This window comes from Ictalurus furcatus, chromosome 11, assembly GCF_023375685.1.
Source record: "Ictalurus furcatus strain D&B chromosome 11, Billie_1.0, whole genome shotgun sequence".
Taxonomy (NCBI): domain Eukaryota; kingdom Metazoa; phylum Chordata; class Actinopteri; order Siluriformes; family Ictaluridae; genus Ictalurus; species Ictalurus furcatus.
Genome location: NC_071265.1, coordinates 2,064,840 through 2,089,523, shown reverse-complemented (window position 1 = coordinate 2,089,523; position 24,684 = coordinate 2,064,840). Strand labels below are relative to the sequence as shown.

At 42.2% G+C, this 24,684-nt stretch overlaps 1 protein-coding gene across 2 annotated transcripts in view; it reads left to right on the top strand.

The window, feature by feature from the left end:
- slc9a7 (solute carrier family 9 member 7) overlaps nucleotides 1-24,684 on the top strand; it is a 57,357-nt gene that overhangs the window by 8,138 nt on the left and 24,535 nt on the right. For both annotated transcript variants that reach the window (XM_053635754.1, XM_053635755.1), the window contains exons 4-12: nucleotides 2,580-2,656; nucleotides 3,218-3,330; nucleotides 3,890-3,995; nucleotides 6,248-6,389; nucleotides 7,489-7,594; nucleotides 7,909-7,997; nucleotides 9,189-9,302; nucleotides 10,271-10,382; nucleotides 10,516-10,669. In XM_053635754.1, the coding sequence (XP_053491729.1) occupies nucleotides 2,580-2,656; nucleotides 3,218-3,330; nucleotides 3,890-3,995; nucleotides 6,248-6,389; nucleotides 7,489-7,594; nucleotides 7,909-7,997; nucleotides 9,189-9,302; nucleotides 10,271-10,382; nucleotides 10,516-10,669 (1,013 nt within the window). The remainder of the gene's footprint in view (nucleotides 1-2,579; nucleotides 2,657-3,217; nucleotides 3,331-3,889; nucleotides 3,996-6,247; nucleotides 6,390-7,488; nucleotides 7,595-7,908; nucleotides 7,998-9,188; nucleotides 9,303-10,270; nucleotides 10,383-10,515; nucleotides 10,670-24,684) is intronic.

The window sequence follows — 24,684 nt, the reverse complement described above, 5'->3', positions numbered from 1 at the left end:
TTATTATTATTATTATTATTATTATTACTATTATTATTATTATTATTATTATTATTAGGGGTCCAAGCACCGAAGATGCTGGAATCCTATTGTAATTGTTAGAATATTTCTTTCTTTTTCTTCTTCTTCTTCTTTCTTCCTCCTCCTCCTCCTCTTCTTCTAAACGAATCATGCAGACCAAACCATAAGTCGTGGAGACCTGAATCTTGGTCAGTAGATGGTACTCTCTCTCACAAGCAAGTGTGTTCTCCCAAACAAACAAGCCTTAGAAACCATTCAGCTCCACCCACTTCAGTTTTTGTTTTCTAATTTGCATAATATGCAAAACCCGTAGACATTGGCAAACAATATGGCTGCCAGGTGTCAATCAGTTCCGAGTCGTCTGAGCTGGATTATTCGAACTTCATGATTGGCGATGCGAATTCGAATGAATGTTTAACGTAAGGATCTGAAGACGTCTGCGAAGGTTAGGGCGTGGCCAATGAAAGGAGGCGGGGTTAGGTTCGAATAGCTGTTTTTCAGGAACAGAAAAAAAACGCCATCTGTCAATGGCGCTTTAATCGTCACCGAGTTACTTCAAAAACATGGCTGGTTTCAGCCAATCAGGTTTCAGAAGGCATTTCACGCGAGTAGCGCTGATCTATCGGGACTAAACTTGATAAGTAGCTTCATCTACGGTCTCTGTATTGTTTTGTTTCCGAGGAGTGCTCGGACCCCGCAGGCTAACTGAATTATCTCTTGTATCTACGCTGAAGCTGAGCTTGGACGTGAACTGGCGGGGTTTGTTTGTTCCACCAGTTGCTGAAGTAAGCTGCAGAGGTTCGACATCAAACCGCTGAATAAGCAGAGAGAGAGGAAGAGAGCGAATGTTTTTCAGTCAGCTGTGAAGGACTGAGGGCACGAGTGCGAGAGACGAGCGTTATGTCCTGACCTCTAATTCCTACTGAGTCTCTCTATCAGCACTTAGTGTTCTTACTGACTGACTTCCTGAAGTGAAAGACAGAATTGAGACTAGATGTTTGAGACTAGATGTTTGGCACTAGACCTTTCGCGGTGAGAGGAAGTAGTGAACCTGTGTGTGTGTGTGTGTGTGTGTGTGTGTGTGTGTGTGTGTGTGTGTGTGTGTGACAGAAAGAGCACATGGCTTGGACTCTGGTCTCGGTGTGTTTGGGGTTTTCCTCTCTGGAGTTTCTCCCCCGGAGTTTTTCCAGTGTTCAGCAGTTTGGTTGAAATTTCTTATAACAGTACTTTAATAAAAAATTTTTTTAAATTATTTATTAAAAAAAATTATGCAATATGTGGATTTACGAACAAAGTGCCAGAAAAAAAGCCTGAAAAATGTAACTTTTTTTAAAAATGTATTTTGATAGATTTTTTTTTTACCAAATTAAAGATAATAATAATAAAAAATTATATATATATATATATAAAAAGTGAATAAACAGGGGAAAAAAACTAGAGCTAAAAGTGTGTTGTGACGTAATAAAAATTTCGCAACATCCATATCATCAATTATATTATTGATTTATTTACTTTTTACAACTTTATTTAATTTTTACTCCATGTTCTTCTACCGGTTTGGATTTTGAATCGTGTTCGATTTATAAAATGTTTATTTATTATTATGTGTTAAATATTGTGGTTTGTTTATGTATTTATGAACTTTAATTTGTTTATTTTTTGTAACACGTATACCTACAAAAAAAAAACAGTTAAAAGAAATAAGTCCTTCAACAACTTTGGATTTTGAAACATTAAAAAGAAATGTTTTTATTTATTAAATGTTTATTTATTTCTTTCATTTAATTTTTGTTTGTTGATTTCTTTTTTTATTTTTATTTTGACCTGCTGTCAACCAAATTTTAAAAAAAAATAAAAAGGTAAAAAAATGAGATTAAAATAAAATATTTTCCCTCCGTGTCCTCGTACGATTTTGGATTTTAAAACTTGATTGGGGGAGAGAGACAGAGTTTATTTATTTTTATTTATTAATTATTTTTCTTTGTAGAAGTAATACATAAATTAATAAAGTGTTTTTTTTTTACTTTACCTATTAATTAATCTACCAGATGGAAAAAAAATAATTTATTATTATTAGTAGTAGTATTTTCCATTTTAAAAGAGTAGTATATAAAATGGGGCGGAGCTAAGCAGTTCTGCTGACAGGTGTGGGTGGAGCTACATTTTGAGGCCAGAAAAACTGGGCTGTAAACTGGCAATGTTGCAATATTATTATTATTATTATTATTATTATTATTATTATTATTATTATTAATAATAATAATCCGTCCCTTTTTATAGACTACTCTTTTAAAATGGAAAATAATAATATTATAGCAGGCTATAAACATAAAATCTCAAATTGTCACTTGTTATGGTGGGTCTGAAATCACAGCTCCGTGTCTCTCTCTCTCTCTCTCTCTCTCTCTCTCTCTCTCTCTCTCTCTCTCAGACACACACACACACACACACACACACACACACACACACACACAATGCATATGAAATCCATTTATTGAGCGTGCTTTTAGCTCGTTCCAGCAGATCAGTGATGAGTAAATCTGTGTGTTTTCCTCCAGAGACACTTCTTCAGAAACCTGGGCTCCATCATCACGTACGCGTTCCTGGGAACCGCCATCTCCTGCTTTGTGATTGGGTAAACAAGCTTCTTCCTTACAGGAACACTCCTCTATCCACCGGATCTGTTTACTCCAAACTCGCTTCTAATCCGATTTACGCCGTCTGACCCCGCGCTCACACCAGGCTCTCGCGGCTGCGGCCGTGGAGCGAGCGCCGGCGGCGGCGGCGGCGGCGTTTACCGTCCGCCCTGCGTTTGTGACTCCGATGAGAAATGCTAGGAACCGGGATATAGCCTACAGCACAAAAAGTCTTTAAAATACAGTTTAAGATTTTGAATGTCTTTAACATGTATATGTATCGTATGTAACGATTGTCTCATGGACGCGAGAGAAAGTCTTGAACTGTTCTTAAGGACGTCCCACTGATCCGGTCCTGTATAAAAGTAGTTCCGGTTACTTTCCGCTGTGCTGGAGGTGAAGTGATCTCCATGTGCCGCCCTTACACCTGCTTTATACACGAGTTTGGAGTTGACATCATCGTCTTTACTCTACATCGGGTAATAACTCCTGATTAACACGTGGTTATTGTCTTCATTTCTCTCTCTCTGTGTGTGTGTGTGTGTGTGTGTGTGTGTCAGGAATTTGATGTATGGAGTGGTGAAGCTGATGCAGGTTGTAGGACAGCTCACTGATAAGTTCTACTACACTGACTGCCTCTTCTTCGGAGCAATCATTTCAGCTACAGACCCCGGTAACGTCCTGTCTGTCTCTCGCTGTCTCTCTCTCCTTTATTTGTGTGTCTCATTTGTGTGAGACTCTCTTGTATCTCTCTCGGTCTGTTTCTTTCTGTCTCTCTCTTTCGTGCCTCTCTGTTGTCCTCGGTTTCTCTCTGTCTTTATCTGTCTCTCTCTCTGTTTCTCCATCTGTTCCTCTCGCGGTCTTTCTGTCTGTCTCTCTTTCTTCATCTGTCCCTCTCTGTCTCTCTCTCTCTGTCTGTCTTTCTTCCCGTCTCTCTCTCTCTCTCTCTGTCTTCCTCTGTTTCTCTGTCTTTCACTCTCTATTTGTCTGTCTCTCTGTTTCTTCATCTGTTCCTCTCTCTCTCTCTCTCTCTGTTTGTCTGTCTGTCTCTCTTTCCGTCTCAGATTTCAGGTTGTCTTTAAATCCGGGGTTTAACCTGACGTAGACGATTAAATCGTTAAATCTATATTGTTGTTAAGTATAAATGAATATCGTACGTGCTTAAAATGATTAATATAATCCTAGAGCCTGCATTTCATAGTGTGTGTGTGTGTGTGTGTGTGTGTGTGTAGTCACTGTGCTGGCTATCTTCAATGAGCTCCATGCTGATGTGGATCTTTACGCCCTGCTGTTCGGCGAGAGCGTCATGAACGATGCTGTGGCCATCGTCCTCTCATCGTACGTACACACACACACACACACACTCGCACACACACACGTGTTCTGTTAATCCGAGCCACTCTCGGTAACTGGATATCAAGCTGACTGTACAGCACGGATCTGGAAGCTTCTCCTGGTTTTGTTCGGGAAGTTTATTTGAACTCCGTTTAATTCTGTAATCAGACGCAGTGCAGCGGATCAGACGCCCCGCACTGTCGGGTTATATTTTAAATAATATTTTCCAGTTTCATTTAAGTCATTAGATTTGCTTTTAGCGTTCATGAGCATGAGGAACGTGATGTAAGAGATATGAGATCTTCTCGTGCTATCCGGTGTCACGCAGAACTGAACTGATCTCAAATGGACTCATCCAGCCCTTAATAAATCCTGTAATGAAGCTGTGCGTGATTAAAGACTAAACCCCTACGATTTACCTACGAAACACTCAACATTCATCACTATGAAGAGCGAGTGAGATCCGGGTTTAACATCTACATGTAGTGGTGTTCGCCGCTCCAGTAGTCCAAACTCATCTTAATTCAGTACTCGAGGAGAACAAGATCATCCATCAATCCATCCTTCATCCATCCTTCATCCATCCATCCTTCATCCATCCATCCTCATCCATCCATCCATCCCTCATCCATCCATCCTTCATCCATCCATCCTCATCCATCCATCCTCATCCATCCATCCATCCTTCATCCATCCATCCTCATCCATCCATCCTTCATCCATCCATCCTCATCCATCCATCCATCATCCATCCATCCATATCCATCAATCCATCCATCAATCCATCCATCAATCCATCCATCCTCATCCATCAATCCATCCATCATCCATCCTTCATCCATCCATCCTCATCCATCCATCCTCATCCATCAATCCATCCATCCTTCATCCATCCTCATCCATCCATCCATCCTTCATCCATCCATCCTTCATCCATCCATCCTCATCCATCCATCATCCATCCATCCTCATCCATCAATCCATCCTTCATCCATCCATCCTCATCATCAATCCATCCATCCTCATCATCAATCCATCCATCCTCATCATCAATCCATCCATCCATCCTCATCAATCCATCCACCCTCATCAATCCATCCATCCTCATCCATCCATCATCCATCCTCATCCATCCATCATCCATCATCCATCCTCATCCATCCATCATCCATCCATCATCCATCATCCATCAATCCATCCATCATCCATCCATCATCCATCAATCCATCCAGCATCCATCCATCCATCCTCCCTCCATCCATGATCAATCCATCCACCCTGCGTCTGTCAATCATCCATCCGTCAATCGCTCCTCAATCATCCATCCGTCAATCATCATATCCAGAGCTGTCCTTTACGTCTGTAACCGAACCGGAAGGCTATTTATCATTCCTAGGAACACCAGTGGAACCTGTTCACTAAATAACCGTGAGGTTAGTACACGTGATCCAGGTGAGTCTCACTTTAACAGATCTACAGATTTCAGATCACAGACGAGGCAGCGAAGTTGGAAAATAAGGATGAAAATGTTTTTGAGTGAAATTATCCAGTGAAGGAAGTGTGAAGTACGGGAAGTTCCCACTGCTTTCCTGCAAACGTGGTCCTCTGGCGCCATCTTCTGGTCGGAGAGAATCACTTTCTGTTCAACTCGATTCAGATCAATAATGCAAAGTGAATAAACTACAGATGGCATTTTCTATTTCTCAAAGCAGTCTTTTATTTCTGATCCACTCTCTGTTTTTACAGTAAAAGGAACTCACATCAAATTTCAGACATGACAATCATAATCTGCTCAAAAAGGGGCTTTAAGTTTATTAAAAAAAGAAAAGAAAAAAAATCTGTTCTTTTGTAACACTCGCATAGAAGAATTCGGTCTATCGTTAACATTCACACAGGAACTCTCACCATTCATATGTTATTCGTTATCATGGATAACTAATTTCATTTAGCTGTATATTAAAGCAAATGACTCACGTTATAACATTTTAAAAGCTGTAAAAATCATATAGTTACAAATACAAATAAAGTCACCCTGGTTTCTTGTTTTCCTTAAAAGTCGAGGCATCGTAAGGCATGCGTAGTGTCTAGTATCGACAGAGTGGGTGGAGTCAGCTAGGGAAAGGGATACATACCGCTCCCTTAAAACACATCCTGGACAGGGTTTTCTTTTAGGGGGGGTTCCCCGTTTTTTTACGCCATTTTACTGTATTTATTGTTTATAATGTAATATATATTTGTTGTTGTTTGTTTTTAAGATCCATCATGGCCTATCAGCCCAGCGGCACGAACACGCACACGTTCGACGCCTCGGCCTTTTTTAAATCCGTCGGCATTTTCCTCGGGATCTTCAGCGGATCTTTCGCCATGGGCGCGGTCACCGGAGTCGTCACCGCCCTCATATCCTTTCAGCACATCATAAACCTCAGATTTACTCTAGTGTCTGATATGGATTCAAAGCTTTTAACTCTTATTATTGTTATAACCTTACCGATATTGCACGAGTCACCTGTGACGAAGCGTCTTATTCCTGCCCGGCGTGCGTCTGTGAGCGCCGCGATGACCTTTCTTTTAAACTCGCCGCATGGAAGGTTTAACGTTTAAATATGCATAAACTGGGCAAATGAATTAGTTCATAAAATAAAAATATACAGAAATTAGGTAAATGAATTAGTTAATAAAATATTTTAAAAAACTATACAGAAAATAGGTGCAATAAACAGTGTATTAAATAAATAAAGTAATTAATAAATGATTTCATACAATACATAAATGTATAGTAAGTGAGATAATAAAATGTGATTAAGTAAACTCGATAATGTGCAAAAACAGGGAACGTACAAACTAATAAATAAACAAAGACATTTGATTCTGAATATCCTACAGCGCGGTCTGATTCTGGATCCTGATTGGTCAGAAGGTGTTGATTCATTCTCTAGAACAGCGTCTCTGACAGTAGCGCAGGTTTATATTAACACGCTCGTTCTGACACGTTATGGTTTCCGTAGTAACCGATCATTGACGAGCTCGTGTACGATGGAAGCTCCACATAAACGGATTAAGAAAACGTGTGTAAGTGTCGATATGGTGACGTTTTCTGTGAGGTGATGTTTATTTGACGTTGCGGAAGGAGTCTCCAGCGTCAAGGTCTTTCCGAGATCTCCGGGACAGACGAGTTTGCGCTTCGTTGCGGTTTCTGGGTAATGCGGCGAGCTTTGAAGAGAGTTTTGAAGCGAGAGGGAGAGATTAAAGGGAGGGCTGGTGAGGGAACGACTGTTTATAGCTGCTGTAACGTAAGCGAGAACGGGAACGCTCCTGTCTCATGGACGTTCCAGAAGGTTAAAGTAACTATAATTGGATAAATATACGTACTCCGCTGCATCACACCGCCCTGTCGTCTGTACGAGTGCAGTTTCAGGACGGTGATGTGTGTGTGTGTGTGTGTGTGTGTGTGTGTGTTGTTCTGTCGTACTGTTTAAAGCTTTAACTCCGTGTCCACGTGACGAAGTTCACCAAGCTGCACTGTTTCCCTCTGCTGGAGACCGCGCTCTTCTTCCTCATGTCCTGGAGCACTTTCCTGTTGGCCGAGGCATGTGGCTTCACAGGTATGTGTGTGTGTGTGTGTGTGTGTGTGTACGTTATCTTTAATTAGCGTGAAATAAATGGTGTCCGAGGGTCTTCTAACAGCGGACACATGATCCTGAGATGTCGGAGAGTATAAAGCAGCGAACTGTGATGTTTATGGTACGCGGAAAGAAGGGAAACGCACCGAGAGAGATGTTTTCTCGTACGTAGAGACATCGGTTACGATGTGTGTCTGTCTTTAAGCGCGTCTTCACGCGTGTGTGAATGTGTGGCTGGTCTGAGGGGGAATTCCCCGGCTTGTAATTATCCCGCACGTGCTCCGTATGTCCTGCAGGTGTCGTAGCGGTGTTATTCTGTGGGATCACGCAGGCTCACTACACCTACAACAATCTGTCCGAGGAGTCGACCAAACGCACCAAACAGGTACTACGCTTCTCCCCTTCCTTCGTTTTTTTTCTTCTTTCTTAGAGAGATTATTTCCCCACTGGACCGTACTGTACTGTATCGGCCAAGGGTGCCAATACTTTAACCTAGGTCAAAAGTCCGAGCGCAGACCGAAACGTGGATTTTTTTCCGAAATGGCCGTGTTCTGTCGCGCACTATGTAGGTATACAGTAGTGTGCACCCTATGTAGTGAGCACATGCAGTGAGCAGGAAGCCATTTTGGGTGGAAGTCTAACTCTATTAAAATGACAGATCAGAAACCGTTTTATGTTCGACCAATCAGCACCCTGTACCGTTTAAAGCTCCGCCCATACGTAGTCACGGTACAGCGACGCAGGCCGTACGTAGAAAAGAAGCTTCTTGGTTGTACTGTATGATGAGCGTGGATGCAGGTTAAGAGTCGCCTCGAGTATGGGGACGGCAGCCAGGGGGCAGCGTTGAGCCAGCTTCCAGTCAGTTTCCATGACCTTTTCGAGTGAGCAGTCACCTGCGAAAGCACGCCGATGACAGATAAACTACAGAGAGGTGAAATGGAACGATGGAGGAAGCGAGATTGAGATTGAGGAAGCGAAATATTCCACGTCATAAAGCCGCTTTACATCTGGGACAGCGGGCTTCGCGTACTTTCTGACAACTTTTGAAAAGATACTTGCTGAACAGGAGAAGCTCCAGGCTGAACAGCTGATTTACAGCCTGTGAAATGGTCCATACTGTACAGTCGAGTGCAAAAGTTTTCACCCCCCATGGTTTTTGAGTTTGGGGGGGGTGATGGGTGGGAAGCCTTGCTTCTGTTTTATGATTTAAAATGCTAAGGAGTTAGAAATAAGCTATGGGTATATATATCGAGACAACAAAATAACATTTTGCCGTAATCTTCTGAAGAGTGCGCAGGCCTTTAGTAAACTAGAGCCTGTTTAATATAATGATGACGCTTTGTTTAGCTTTCTTTTATTTATTTTAGTGACCGTTATCAGCAGCTGCGCATTGTATCATTGTAATCATTGTAATCCCTAGTAATTAACCATAATTAATATCGCAGTGGTAAGATTAACGTTAGTTAATTGGTTATTAAGTCTGGTGCACTGAATTGTGGGCTTCCAATGAATGTTTTCAGTGTCTAGCGTGTGACTGAGTCACTGAGATTAATATTAATATATGTCTTCATTTCAGCTGTTTGAAGTGCTGCACTTCCTGGCAGAGAACTTCATCTTCTCCTACATGGGTCTGGCGCTGTTCACCTTCCAGAACCACGTCTTCAGCCCCATCTTCATCGTGGGAGCATTCGTATCCTATAATAATAATAATAATAATAGTAATAATGATGAGTAGAATAGTAACGCTATTCCCAATAATAAATAAATAAATAATAATAAAAAAAAATCTCCCAGGCAGCAGAGGGCGCTAGACATCACACATCACTCATTGCTCCTTTAATAAGCATCTCGGGCAGCAGATGGTGCTAAACATCACATGCCGCTCCTTTAAGAAACCATTAACGCGGCAGAGGGCGCTAAACATCACGCGCCGCTTTTTTAAGAAACCGTTCACGCAGCAGAGGGCGCTAAAGATCACACACCGCTCCTTTAAAAACCCGTTCAAGCAGCAGAGGGCGCTTAACATCGCACACCGCTCCTTTAAAAACTATTCAAGCAGCAGAGGGCGCTTAACATCGCACACCGCTCCTTTAAAAACCCGTTCAAGCAGCAGAGGGCGCTTAACATCGCACACCGCTCCTTTAAAAAACTGTTCAAGCAGCAGAGGGCGCTTAACATCGCACACCGCTCCTTTAAAAAACTGTTCAAGCAGCAGAGGGTGCTTAACATCGCACACCGCTCCTTTAAAAACCCGTTCAAGCAGCAGAGGGCGCTTAACATCGCACACCGCTCCTTTAAAAAACTGTTCAAGCAGCAGAGGGCGCTTAACATCACACACCGCTCCTTTAAAAAACTGTTCAAGCAGCAGAGGGTGCTTAACATCGCACACCGCTCCTTTAAAAAACTGTTCAAGCAGCAGAGGGCGCTTAACATCGCACACCGCTCCTTTAAAAAACTGTTCAAGCAGCAGAGGGCGCTTAACATCACACGGCACCCATTTAAGGAACCTCTCAGGCAGTAGAGGGCGCTAAATATTACACGCCGCTGCTTTAAAAAATGCAAAGCAACTGTTTGCAACTTCAAAGCCCTAGAAGGTCATGTTTGTTGTTCTGATGTCCGTTGTGAAGCGCGTTTGTTTAACTTCACCCTGATCACCAGATCGCCATTTTTATCGGCCGAGCCTCGAACATCTACCCCCTGTCCTTCCTGCTGAACCTGGGACGCAGACACAAAATTGGCGCCAACTTCCAGCACATGATGATGTTCGCAGGTATCGTCTTCTCGTCTTTCCTGAACGACTGCCAAGCTGTCCCTGTGTGTTACGATCCTTTGGCAGGCGTCAGCTTGTTCTTTTCTCAGCACTGCTCTCCTGCTGATTATTATAGACGTCGTGTGTGTTGCAGGTCTTCGAGGAGCGATGGCGTTTGCTCTGGCGATCCGTGACACAGCGACGTACGCGAGGCAGACGATGTTCACCACCACGCTGCTCATCGTCTTCTTCACCGTCTGGGTGTTCGGTGGAGGAACGACGCCCATGCTGTCCTGGCTGCATATCAGGTCAGACTCTCAGACAAAATGGTCGCTAGGGTTAAGGATTTTATGCCAAGTTTGCTCGATTCGGTGGAAGCGGGAACGCCGGTGGTGTCTTTAAGTCGTTTCTGCTAACGAGGCAAACGAAGGGGAAGTGAAAGTGCAGATAATATCCACGGATAAGAAGTACGTACGGATGTGGAGTTTGGAAGCCGTGGGGTGTGTCATGAATTTACATTCTTCGTTTTGCGTAAATTCAAACTCTTACGAAGAACATTCTTCAAAAACGGCGTAAATAAGTCCTTAAGGTGTTGGTCAACCGCAGACATTTTCCAGCACCAGCGTGTCCTGAAGTGGTTAGAAGCTTCCGGAACACGGACTCTTGACTTCGTTGAACGTTTCTACGCACGTGTACGTACGTATCCGGGACGTCCTTACCCTTCCTGGTGGTTTTCTGCGATCGCAGAAGTTATCACGGATTTTCCGCAGGTTTGGGCCAAGACTCTTCACGTGACGTCGTCACGTCGCGCGTTCGGATTTTTTTGATTCACGTGCGTCGAGCGCGAGCACAGCTAAAAGGTCTCGTTCACCTACAAACATCACCGCGAAAGACGATTCCGTGCTGTTTGCGATTTCGCCGAATCGGGTTGCAGCGCAAATTTTGAAGGAAAAAAAAAAAAAAGGAAAAACGCAGCAAAATCGAACGCTTTTGGCCGCAAGAATCGCAAATAAACAAAAACCAAAAAAAAACCTCCACGAAATTGATCACGAGTGATTAATGTGAAAGAGCAGTTTGATCAGAAAGTTACGGAAGTATCGCTCGGTGTTTAGCGATTTCAGACATAAACAGGAAGTTATAAAAGACCGAACGCTTAGAATCACGCTGCCGTGCTTACAATACAACTCGGAAGCATCTCTCTTCCCACTCGAACGTACAGTTCCGTACTGCTTCCCACAGCGCCCAGCAGGGGGTGCAGGAGACGCGCCGTCCGACCCCTGCGTGACCCCTGTGTGGTCTCCATGGTGATGTACCAGCTGAGAGGGAGAAAAACGGGGTGACTGGAGAGCACGCTGACGTTTATTCATCCTGAACGTTTTCACAAGCAGTCTGTTTGGGGGAACTCGCGTACACGGACCCGCTGCAGTGCATTATGGGGTTTTACCTGCGTAGGCCTGTGAAACAATTACCACATAATCACCTAATTAGGCAGGAGGAAGGAATAAAACACCATAATGTGGTGCTGTTCTATTCACATACTCAACGAGGAAGTGCTCCGGAGTTCCCGCTCTCATCCTTTTCCGATAACAGCCGCGTCCTGAAACGTTTAGAAGCTTCCAGAACATGGATGGCTTTCTTCAAGGTTTCCGATAATAATAATAATAATAATAATAATAATAAGAGGAAGAATTCTTCTTGTTCTTCTTGTTATTGTTAATCATTAATAAAACACCTCGACTGTATCTCTTCTAATCGTAATAATGGCTTGTTATTGAAATCGTCCTCGTCGTCGTCTTCTGATGATGATGATGACTGTCGTTTTATTGACTATTAATAATTACGTCAATACTTCTACTAAAAATAATCAGAATAACGTGCGTTTAAAATGATTCTGAAAAATAACAACACGTCTCAAACCACTTCATGTCTGAAACACGCCGAGCTCTACGGCCTTTACAGGTTTCCCTGTAAACGTTGTGTTTTCTCAGCGTTTAACGAATACAGCGCGTGTATAGACTTCCACTGCTTTTAATTCATTCATTAAATTAGTTATGAGTGCGTGCACAGCAGTTAATCTTCGTGTAAGAATTGCGTAACAGTGACGGGCCTGGGCCTGGCTCAGAGACGGGAAAATCTATACGGAAAGAGGAGGGAAAAAAAAAAAGTTCCACGGCCGAGCGATTGACCTGCTGGTATTTCTGAGAAGTTCAGTGGACCGTGGAAAGCTCTCGGACAGACCGTTCCGTCAGCGACCGGACGGAGTAATCCACACAGCACGCGGGCAGATAAAGAGGAGCTGGGTCGCAGGTTCAGGTGCGACGGAAAGAGGAGGGGTTTATCTGCGTAAAGCTTTCTCAGCAGCTCCTCAAGGCCGCCTATTAATAAGTGTAGCTGGGGGAAAGAGGATTACGGTGTGGACTAAACAGCTCGCCCCGGCGTATGCTATAGGAGTGGGGCGGGGCTTTGTTCAACAAAACGTCTTTTGGCCCACGGGACGTCGGACACGGCTTAGCGGTTCATCCTGCGTCCGAGAGACGCTTCTGGAAATCCTTTAGTGTTTGTACGTGTTTAGAAGAACAGGGTCGCAGCGGTCCGTCAAAAACAACGAAACGTCACGTGCCGCTACAAACGACATCGTGTGCTTTTGTTTTATTTATTTATTTATTTATTTATAAAAACCGTCGTGGCGTTTAAAACGGCGCCTTTAACGGAGGGCGTGAGGTCGGCCGACCTGCGCGCGCAGAGCGGTATCGGCGAGATGAAAACGAGCACGTGCAGCCACCAATGAAAGCGTAGACCAGCGTGCGTCAGTGCTCGCTCTCAAACGCCTGACAGTTCTGCTCTTTAGGAAATACGCCGCGCTGTTAAAAAAAAAAAAAACATCTTTTAGCAAGGTTACTTGTATCGTAGGAAAGGTTCCGTAGTTCCTCCTGTGGATCATTTCGCAGCACGCTGATCGTTTCATCGTAAAACACTCCTTTAATCAGCACAGCGCTAACGTACACTACGCAGCGGGTGTTCGTAACGGAGCGCTGCCTGATACCAGCATCGATATCGATGCGTCTCAGATCAGTATCGTGTACTGTAGAAATGTCTTCAAGTATCGTGATGATATCATTTTACCTTATGTTGTATGTATGCTTGCTAATCTGGGGATGTTTATAGGGGATGTTTATATCCTGTGGTTGCTTACGCATCACAAATCTCAGGCCAGTGAGCGATTAGCGTTCTGGGACACGAGAGAGGAGCGTCTGCGGATCGTCACGTTTACGGCAGGATGACGGCAGGGCTGGAGCGGCCGCGCACTCGACATCGTCTCTGTTTGCTCAAGAGCTTCCTGAGCGATGAACTTTTGCTTCCTGTTTGAAGTGCGGAAGTCCCCCCCTCCCCCCCGCCCCCAATAAAAAATGAGCTGGGCTTATGAAGTAAAAAAGAAATCAATCGGATTGAAGGGAAGATATAAATAATCGACGTTTGCGATTCATATGATCGACTTGCTCTGTCCTGTACGAGACAAGGTGTAAAACTCTTCACTTAATGCACAGCTCGTGTCTTCTCCGGTTTTTGGCTGCGTCCCAGAAGCAGATAATCCTTTTAAGTGCGTCAAAGCCGGCTCTGAATCCAATCTGTAACGTCTTGTACCCGGTGTTTTGTCTTCTTGTGAGTCACTGTAACTAAGATGGAAACTATTTTGGTTTCTGCTTATGTTACGCACCATGTTGCTCAGAGAGAGAGAGAGGGAGTGAGGGAGAGAGAGAGAGAGAGAGAACGAGCGAGAGAGAGAGAGCGCGAGAGCGAGCAAGCGAGAGGGAGAGCGGCTGCTTGTGTTTTCACTGCCAAAGCTAGAAGATCTATTGCTCATACAATATAAATAGACTCTTATTTATTACACCTGGACTGCAAGAGTCTCATATAGCAAGTCTAATCTAATATATTTTCTAAAGTGAATAAAAGAGTATTTAACTTGCGCTTAGATGTTTAGCATTTTAAATAACCTAATTAAGTGACACTGGGCAAGTCTGACTGGGCTGGCAGTACGGCTGGGCGATACGACTGAAATATCGTATCGTGATCCGATCCGTGTCACGGTATTACGGGTTTGCCGGCCAAACGGTAGCGTTGTATTTTTAAAAAATAATAAACCTTTTTAAAAAAATTTTAATATCTCAATTTGCCCAATTACGATATTATATCAGACCGGCGGTGTTGAATTGAATTCTCGATTCTGATTGGTCAGAAGGTATAAGCTGCAAATCACAGGTTTGTAATAATGCTCTCCTTCTAATTAGGTTATCGTTTCTATGGTAACGGCTTGTCCGGAGCGGCCGCTTAACGTTGAAGTAAAGGAGACGGTTATGTTGAGGGAACGGCGGAAATCTTCCAGTTGTTGTTGCTTTTTTTTTTTTTTTTACCAGCGTCTTCCAGGCAACCCTGGTGTTGTTTCTACAGCGTCTGTAAAGAGGTCACGCTCCGCACAGGCCCCACGTTGCACTTCCTGGTGTGTTGACGATCACTTGACGTGATCGCTGTTTCCTGCAGTGCTGTGGCTGCGTGTGAGATTCACACTGCTGATATATACAGCCGAAGCCTCAGGTGCGCACGCCACACTGATGACATTAAAGGGAAGGTTTTTCTACCTGAACTCCTTTATCGTGTTCTGCATGCCGGAGCAGTACAGTTACTACTCTGAGTAGTTTTATTTGTGCTGTAATAAATACGTGTAGACCGCACGTATTCAAACCTTTTCTGCATTACTGATGTGCTGCTCATACTGTGTGAGCGTGTGCGAGTGCTGAGCGGCACAGGAGAGCTAATAAACGTTTTAATCTCTGTCCAGTTTACATTACCCTGAACTCGAGATACCACCGATGCCCACAATCATTCGTTTCAGCCGATATCAGTACCCAAACCGTCGGCGTCGGATATCCGTACCCAAACCTTCAGCGTCGGATATCCGTACCCAAACCTTCGGCGTCGGATATCCGTACCCCAACCGTCGGCGTCGGATATCCGTACCCCAACCGTCGGCGTCGGATATCCGTACCCCAACCGTCGGCGTCGGATATCCGTACCCCAACCGTCGGCGTCGGATATCCGTACCCGAACCGTCGGCGTCGGATATCCGTACCCGAACCGTCGGCGTCGGATATCCGGACCCGAACCGTCGGCGTCGGATATCCGTATCCATGTGATATTTTTTCTTTAAATCTACTAAGCCTTGAATATTTTATTTTTTTTGCTAAAGCACCTGAAAAATACAGCGTAAATTCCACAGCTGAAAAGATCCCACCGGAGCTTATGGATTCAGTTCAAAATGTAAATATAATAAATATCAATCCTGACCATAAAAACTATAATCAAGTGTCTTTATAAACATTTCCTATTCCAGTCTCTTCCATGTGTTACAGGATCGGGGTCTGGGTATCAGATCTCATTAACATGAACAAGGCGGGGCTTCCACAGTGTCTGTTAATGTCACAGAGTTTAGAACAGCTGCACAAATGTTGATGTGTGTGTGTGTATACACACACACACACACACACACACACACACACACACACACACAGTCTTTCCCCAACATGACCATAATGCACTTCTTGCTCAGTACTACTACAGACTAATCAATGTGTGATTATTTTAATCAGTCAGATCATTCAGTGGAAAACACACACACACACACACACACACACACACACACACACACACTGTTGCGGTTCCTCAGGCTGTCTTTCTGTAGAAGTCTATCTGTACGGTGCAATGGCATGTGTTTCTGTGTTTGAGAATTTGCACATTCTGAAGGAAAGTGATCTGGTTTCACAAATTTGCGTTTTACATTCATGAGCATGACCGCTATATTTCCGGGCGGGGGTGGGGGTGGGTGGGGGGCGGGGGCGGGGGGGCGGGGCGGTTGTATCTCTGTTCCAGGTTGGTCATGGCGACTCTGTTCCTCTGCTGGTGGCTCGGTGCATCGTGTTGTGACTCGCTCTCAGTCTGTGTCTCGTTCCTGTGTGGAGATCTGTTCGTCAGGGTGGGGCTGGTTTTAGGAGGAGCTCCTCCCCCCCCCCCCCCCCACCCAAACTTCTTCCTCTGAGTCTCTCGCCTTCTGAATTTCTCTCTCTTTCATTTGGGCTTTAACCTGCTCAGACTTGCCTCCCTATAGGGGAGCCTCAGGAGTTTCCACTTCCTGTGTAAATATGGAGCTGAACACTCTGTCTCTCCTCACACACACACACACACACACACACACACACACACACTCACACACACACGGCTGATTCAGTCAGAGGAATGTAAAGCATTTGCTACACATGCATGAGTGAAAACAGCATGAAAAAATATGAACTGTATCGATTCCCGAGATATAGACATATCCACACACACACACACACACACACACACACACACACACACACACACACTTTCACACTTTCATTTCATTTATGAAGTCATCTTTGGCCAGAACACCGTCTCCAGTGAAGGACCTTATCAGTGAGGATTTTCACAAAGCAGTGCGGGTTCAGTCAGTAACCCAGCTAGCTTTCGTTTTCTTTGGTTTTTTAAAGATCGGAGGGCAACACGCGGCCTTTACGTTGACCTACAAAGTGATAAAGTGTTCACTGAGGTAGAAAACAGAACAAATAAAATCAAAATGATAAGCTTGATATTGTGGTTTTTTTAAATAAAGGCCGTCATGGCATTGCGATTATTTTTAAATAGAAAGCCGAGAAGCACGTGGTGGTTAAGACCCTGACGTTGGAAAGGTCTACAGAGGCACTGATTGTCTAAAACCACAAGTACAACTCTGATTAAAGGCAGAAGAAGTGTTTCCGAGGCGGAAGTGCGAGCAGGATGTTTCATCTGAGACGATCTAATACCGCAGTCATCGTTTTTCGGACGATTCTGATATTTCTGGTCTGGTTTAGCTTTCAGCTGTCCAAACCCGGCTTACGCTAATACCTGCCCTGTGGTAGTACTGGTTTGCGTTCGGATCTCTGGCGCGGAATTTATTTCCGAGGTACATTGTATTACGGGTACGAGGTTGATCTATTTGCATAGATTCGGTCCTGTGTTTTGCATGTATATTAATGCTGGAGATGGACGGCTCTCGCGAGACGCACGGTGCTCCCTGGGCGCCATGTACACACGCCGACCTTTATTAAACGTACGCCCGAGTGTGTTTGTACCGCTGGTGGAAGGATCTGGATTTTCTCCCCGTTTCATTTCCAGTGGCACGAACCGGCGTCGTGTGTTTAGTTTCAGAAAACGGAGAGGTGGGGGGAGAACACCCCCCCCCCAAAAAAAAAAGACGCTTTAGTTCCTTTCCAGAATAAACTAAAGCAAGTGAGGAGTTTTTGTTTTTTCAGGCTCAGAAAGTACAACGTTGTGCTTTTTATTTTTAAAGGAAGCAGAACAGGAAGCGAAAGTGACTGAAGTGCAGGCCTGTTCGTGTAGATTTCATGCAGGCTTTCGTGATTTATATTTACACCAAAGCGCGGGTGAGTTCTGGATTCTGATTGGTCGATTTGTTTTCTATAGAGCAGCGCAGGTTTCGACGCGTCGGCGCGCCCGTTCTAGCGCGTTATCGTTTCTATAGTAACGGCTCGTCCGCAAGGGGCTCGTACGGCACACGCTTCACTTTATAAAATCCGGGCGTAACCGTTTGGAGATGTTTGTTACGTTTATGGGAGGAGTCTCCAGTGTCGGCGCTTTTCAGATAAGAAAAATGAAAAAAGTAAACAAACTTGCCGTGGCGTAAGGGGAGTAAAACGCTTTGGGACGTGCTGTTGGAAGAAAAACAATCAGCTTCAGGATGGAACGGTGACTCCGCGTCATCACACCACCCCGTCGTTGATTAGTTTCCTAATGCGGCGCGACGCAGAGTGGGTCGTTCCTTGCTTATCGAAACGTTCTTGATCTTTCTCGGGGTGAAGAGCTTTTTTTTTCACCTCACAGATAAAGTTATTTCACTGTGCTCAGGGTTGGCCGGGCTTCAGTCACGGAGAAGGAGAGACTGCTGAAGCTGTGGGACTACCTCAGGTAACATCACCCTGACCCGTTACACGCTCACCTGGTGGTCTGGTCTCTATGGGTTCACCTGGATGACTTGTATATGGTTTTTGGAAGCAGCGCCTAATGTTCTCGCACTCCTCTACATCACCATCACCTTCAGGATCTCCATCCATCTCTCCCTGCTCTACTACTGTTCCCTCACCCTCTGAACCACTCCGTCCGCTCTTTCTCCCCCTCCCTACCGGACTCTTCTGACTCTGTCTGGCACGATGATGATCTTTATTTTGGATCAAGTACACTGTAGCCTTTTTTCCTTGATCATTTTGGAGAGAACGATGGAGGAAAGACGAGCGTCGTGCCGCCGCCATGTTGCTAGCTAGATCCCATTACACCATTAACCCCAAAAAGTTTCCCAAACTAGAGTCGCGACCACATGTTATTTACAAACTGGGGTCCGGAGAGAAATTCTGAGAGAGTCTCCCGTATTGTCTTCGTTAATTTATTTTAAATTGCACCTAGCATAGGAATTCCGCGCCGGGACTCAAATCACATCCTTATGTACGAATGTAGACTGTTAACGAGTGCTAACGCTAACCAGACTTCCTATTCGAGTCCGTATCTGAATTTTAAAGACCTCTCATGTCGCATTCAAACCTACAGAAAGCTCTGTTTTGCATCCCAGCCTTCTGGAGTTAATAGATTAGCGAACACTTTCGAATGTAACGTCAGACGGCGATGAATCGGATTCCTTTTCTTGCCCAAGTCCCAGGCGTGTGAAATCACATGGGCGGAGCTAAACAATAGCGCGGACCGTCGATTGTTCAAACGCAATATAAATCTCATTTATAGGCGAAATAAAATATGGCTTTTATTAGTCCCTTGAGTGCTGAATCTCAAATAGCTTCCTCATCGCTTGGAGGGCCGTATTCAAATTCGACGGCTTGCGTCCAAATGTTACGTCAATATTTACACGAGTGGGAAAGACTTGATCCACATGTACTCAAGTCGATATTTTTAGCTCCCCGTTCTGAATATGCAAATCAGTTGTGTGTAGGCCACGCCGTTGGGGTTGCAGCCCATTTTCCCCCATCGATTGCTGTTTACTTAACACCTGGAGAAAAAAAACAAAAAAAAAACATCAAGGATGGAAAATATGAACTGAAGAGAGAATCACAGTTTTGTTTTTTTTGCCAGTCAAATGTAGTACGAGTTAACATAAAAGCAAGAAACAATTTTAGAATTTTTATTACAATTAAAGACCAATATGACGATATATGACCGGACGAGAAGCTAAAGCATTAAAGTAAATCCAGTATAATTGGTGCATGAATAGTCCTAGTTGTAATAATCAATTCAATTGAACAAATTGAACAAAATGGCTTCCGCACTCATTATTCCGCAGCATTAAAATAGCACTTGATCCAGTAGGTCTTATAATTTAGCATTTTATTATGTATTGCATGCTGATAGTTACTCTTGCGCTTAAAGCAACCTAATGAAACCACATGGTCCGGAAATCGGCGATGTAGGTGGAAGGAAATGTAAAATATAACCGCGAATGAAGCGCATTGCGATTTCCCAGCATGGAAACGGCTCAGTAGTTCACGCTGTGAGAGATGATTCACAACAAGGTCACACGTGTTTTAACATCAATGAAGTTATAGACCCGTTTTCCCTTTTCTTTCCACGGAATGTGGAAATCGTACATTTCTGTAGCAGGAAAAAAATACCGTGTCCCTGTTTTCCTGACGCAACGTTTACTTTACAGACTTTTCTGATTTCTGAGCTCACGCTCAGCTGCTGGGATGTTGACCAGCTGCTGGAATGTTGGCACTTGGTGTTGTAGTTACATTGTGTGTGTGTGTGTGTGTGTGTGTGTGTGTGTGTGTGTGTGTGTGTGTGAGAATTCAGTGAGGGATTTTTGGGTGGAGATTCCACTTGATCGATGAGTAAATCTCCCAGCAGGAGGGACAGACCAGGACCCATCTGCTCCGAGTTAGTTATAGTACTGGAGATCGTTCTGTGTACTGTAGAAACTCCCTACAGAGGTTTGTGCTGTAAATTCCATTACCCTTGGGACAGAAAATGAGCTTGTCAAAAAGAATCTTAACTTAAGATGGCATAACATGATGTAATATAACATCACGTATCATTGCATATAATAATCTATAATTATCTCATGTATGTAATGAGAAAATTATATAACATGTAATAACATAACATGCATAACGAAGCAAGATGTTATATAATGTAACAGTGTAATATTTGCAATGAAATAAGTTATAGTACATCATGTAGCGTAACATGTATATAATATAACACAATGTAATATAACGTAACATAACATAGCAAATATAGCATAACATAACGGGATCTCTCAGGAACCTCAGATTATGTCTTTCAGATCTTCCATCATGCCTTCCAGCCTTTTTTTTTACTTCTGCTTCTATTAACTTTTAGAAAGTGTGGTTTACTGTAGAGCGTTCAGGCCCGGAGGGAGGGGGGGGTCGGGGTCTAAAATGAGCACACACTGACACATGCATGCTCACCGAGACATCCCAGTTGATTCATGCAAAACAGAAGTATTTATACACGTTGATAACAGCAGTGCGTGGACGGTTTCTGCAGGTGCAGACAGATTTAGACGCACACAGAGTCATACTACAAAAATAGGTCTCCATGTTTCAGCTATATAGAAGGATGGCAGTTGATCAGCTTATTCACAGAGGTAATTAAATGAATACATTCATCATAGGTATTTGATAGCACAGAGACGCACAAACAGAAACTATAACCCAGTGTTCCCCGTATCCAGGGTGTCTTAATACTGTTCAAAATATGAGAGTTCGTGATATAAGAGAATTTCCTTTCAGTGACATAATGCAACAATGTAACATAATATAATGTAACATAATGTAACGTAACATAATATAACGTAACAATGTAATATAGCATAACGTAACATAATGTAATATAGCATAACGTGACATAATATAGCATAATGTAACATAATATAACATGACATAATGTAATATAGCATAACATAATATAGCATAACGCAACATAATGTAACGTAATATCACGTAACATAATGTAATATAGCATAACGTGACATAATATAGCATAACGTAACATAATATAACATGACATAATGTAATATAGCATAACGTGACATAATATAACGTAACATAATGTAATATAGCATAACATAACATAATATAACATGACATAATGTAATATAGCATAACGTGACATAATATAACGTAACATAATGTAATATAGCATAACATAACATAATATAACGTAACATAATGTAATATAGCATAACGTGACATAATATAGCATAATGCAACATGATGTAACATAATATAACGTGACATAATGTAATCTAGCATAACGTAACATAATATAACGTAACATAATGTAATATAGCATAACGTGACATAATATAGCATAATGTAACATAATATAACATGACATAATGTAATATAGCATAACATATTATAGCATAATGCAACATAATGTAACGTAATATAACGTAACATAATGTAACGTAATATAACGTAACAATGTAATATAGCATAACGTAACATAACATAATGTAATATAGCATAACGTAACATAATATAACGTAACAATGTAATATAGCATAACGTAACATAACATAATGTAATATAGCATAACGTAACATAATATAGCATAACGTTACATAATATGACGTAACAATGTAATATAGCATAACGTAACAATGTAATATAGCATAACGTAACATAACGTAACAATGTAATATAGCATAACATTACATAATATGACGTAACAATGTAGTATAGCATAACGTAACATAATGTAATATAGCATAACGTAACATAATGTAACATAATATAATGTAAGAAAGTGTAATATAGCATAATGTAACATAATATAACGTAAGAAAGTGTAATATAGCATAATGTAACATAATATAAGGTAACATAATGTAATATAGCATAACGTAACATAATATAATGTAACATAATATAAGGTAATATAATATAGCGTAACGTATTATAGCATAACATAATGTAACGTAACATAGTGTAATATAGCATAACATAATATAATGTAATAAAACGTAACAATATTACGTAACATAATGTAATATAGCATAACATAACAATAATATAGTATAACATCAATGTAATATAGCATAATGTTAAGTAATGTAATATTACATGCATAATGAAACGTAACATAACGTAACATATTATGTAATATAATGTAATGGTGCATAACGTCACAATATATTAAGATGTAACAATGTAATAACAACGTAACGTAATGTAAAACCTAACATAATGTAAAACGTAACAGTGTAATATAGCATAATGTAACAATGTAATATCACATGCATAACAAAACGTAATATAATGTAAAGTAACATGAAAAAATATTCACCTACAAAAATAAAATAATTACATACAAATGTAAATGAATAAAATAAGTAGTACAAAATAGTCAAAATAAAACAAATTAAAAAGTAAACGCGCATAAAACGACGAATAAAGGAAGACGTGAATTTTTGTTTTTTTAAAATAATTTAAAAACCATAAATACAATAAAACTGCTTTTGGCCTGGTTCCAAAGAAGATGAGAGAAAATACCATGATAACCTTAAATAAAATAATATGAAAGCCCTAAAATTTATTTTAAAAATGGACCCGGTTCCAGCTTCTTGGAATTTAAAGCAAGTTCTTTCAGCCCTTCCTTTCTTCATCACTACTACTACTTCTTTTCGTGTCGAGGTTCCACTTCTTAGTGGACCCATCGTGGCGGAAGGATTAGCCGCTCAGCAGTATGATACTGATCGTTGCCCAGGGTGAGCCAGGGGAGGCTCCTTCCGTGCATATACATTCACACAGAAGTGTTAAACGCTCTGTCTTCCGATCTGTGAGCAGCACATTTCTGCCAGTGCTGTATTTTAGTCAGCGTGTGGGTTGGGGGCGCGTGTGTGTGTGTGTGTGTGTGTGTGTGTGGTCATTATTCTCAGGATTTCACAAGCTGGTGTCAGGGAGGTTCTTCACACACACAAAGTCGAGTGCAGGATAAACATTGCTGTCCTGCGTAAACAACAGCCACAAGACAACACAAGAATTAGATTAGTGACGGAGAAAATTCTGGGTATACACACACACACACACACACACACACAAATGAAATATGTATTTCCTCCATTTAATAGTGTGTTTATAGAGGTTCGGGTCTTATTCAGTGTTTAAATTTCAGAGCCTCCTTTTTTCTCCAGCATTCCTTCAGTCCGAGTGCTTGGGTGTGGCTTAAACTACTTTCTCCTCAGAAAATGTTTCTTAGCCCTACATATTTCCATCCCCCCTCGTCCGATCCTTTCTCCAGATTCTGACCGCCTTTGTTTTCCCCTTCAGCTCATCTGACCCCTCGGGACCTCATAATTCCCCACACACCCAGCCCACAGGCCTGCTTCCTGTACAAACGTCATGCTTTTCTCCTTCCACGATTTAAAATACTCTCACTCTGTCTCTCGCTGTCTCCTTTTCCTCTTCGTCATCTCTTATTCTTCATTTCCCCACACTTCCTTTTCTTTGTCTTTGCCCTGCACTGCCCATCTGTTGTTGTTGTTTTAAAACTTTCTCTTGGTTACTCCTGTCTTCTTTCTTTTCTTTATAAGTTCAGCCCTCATGTTCAAACAAGCAGTCCTTTTTGGTCTGTGTGAAATGGCACGTAAGGAACGAAACGCTCTGTACCGTGCAGTTACAGGAAAATAATCACTGACTGGGTGATGTGATGAAGCAGAGTTACTGTTACCACCCTGAAGTTGAACATTTTCCTGTTGCAGCACGTCCACAAGCGTTTCGTTCATTTTATGCCGTTTATATTTTTATTCCTTAAAGAACGTCACTTTTTTTTTTATTTTTTTTTTTATCCATTTATATTTGCATTTAATGTTGTGGAACATCTACAAACAAGTATAACTTATTCCCTCATCAGCCTCTCTTTTGAAGTCTCAACTTGTCGACATGTTACTGAGAAACTGTAGAAAGTGTGTAAGTAAAAAGTTAGGTTTTATGTATAAAATGTGTCAGGTTTGAGATATAAACTGCATAAATTTCTGGTACAAAGTGTGTCAGGTTCTATAATCTGCCTGAAGTTTTGGGTATAAACTGCATATAGTTCTGGGTATAAAGTGCATAAAGTTCTAGGCATAAACTGTAAAGTTCTAGATATAAACGGCGTAAAATTCTAGGTATAAACTGAACACATTTCTATGTATAAAGTGTCAAGTTCTAGGTGTGCTGCGTAG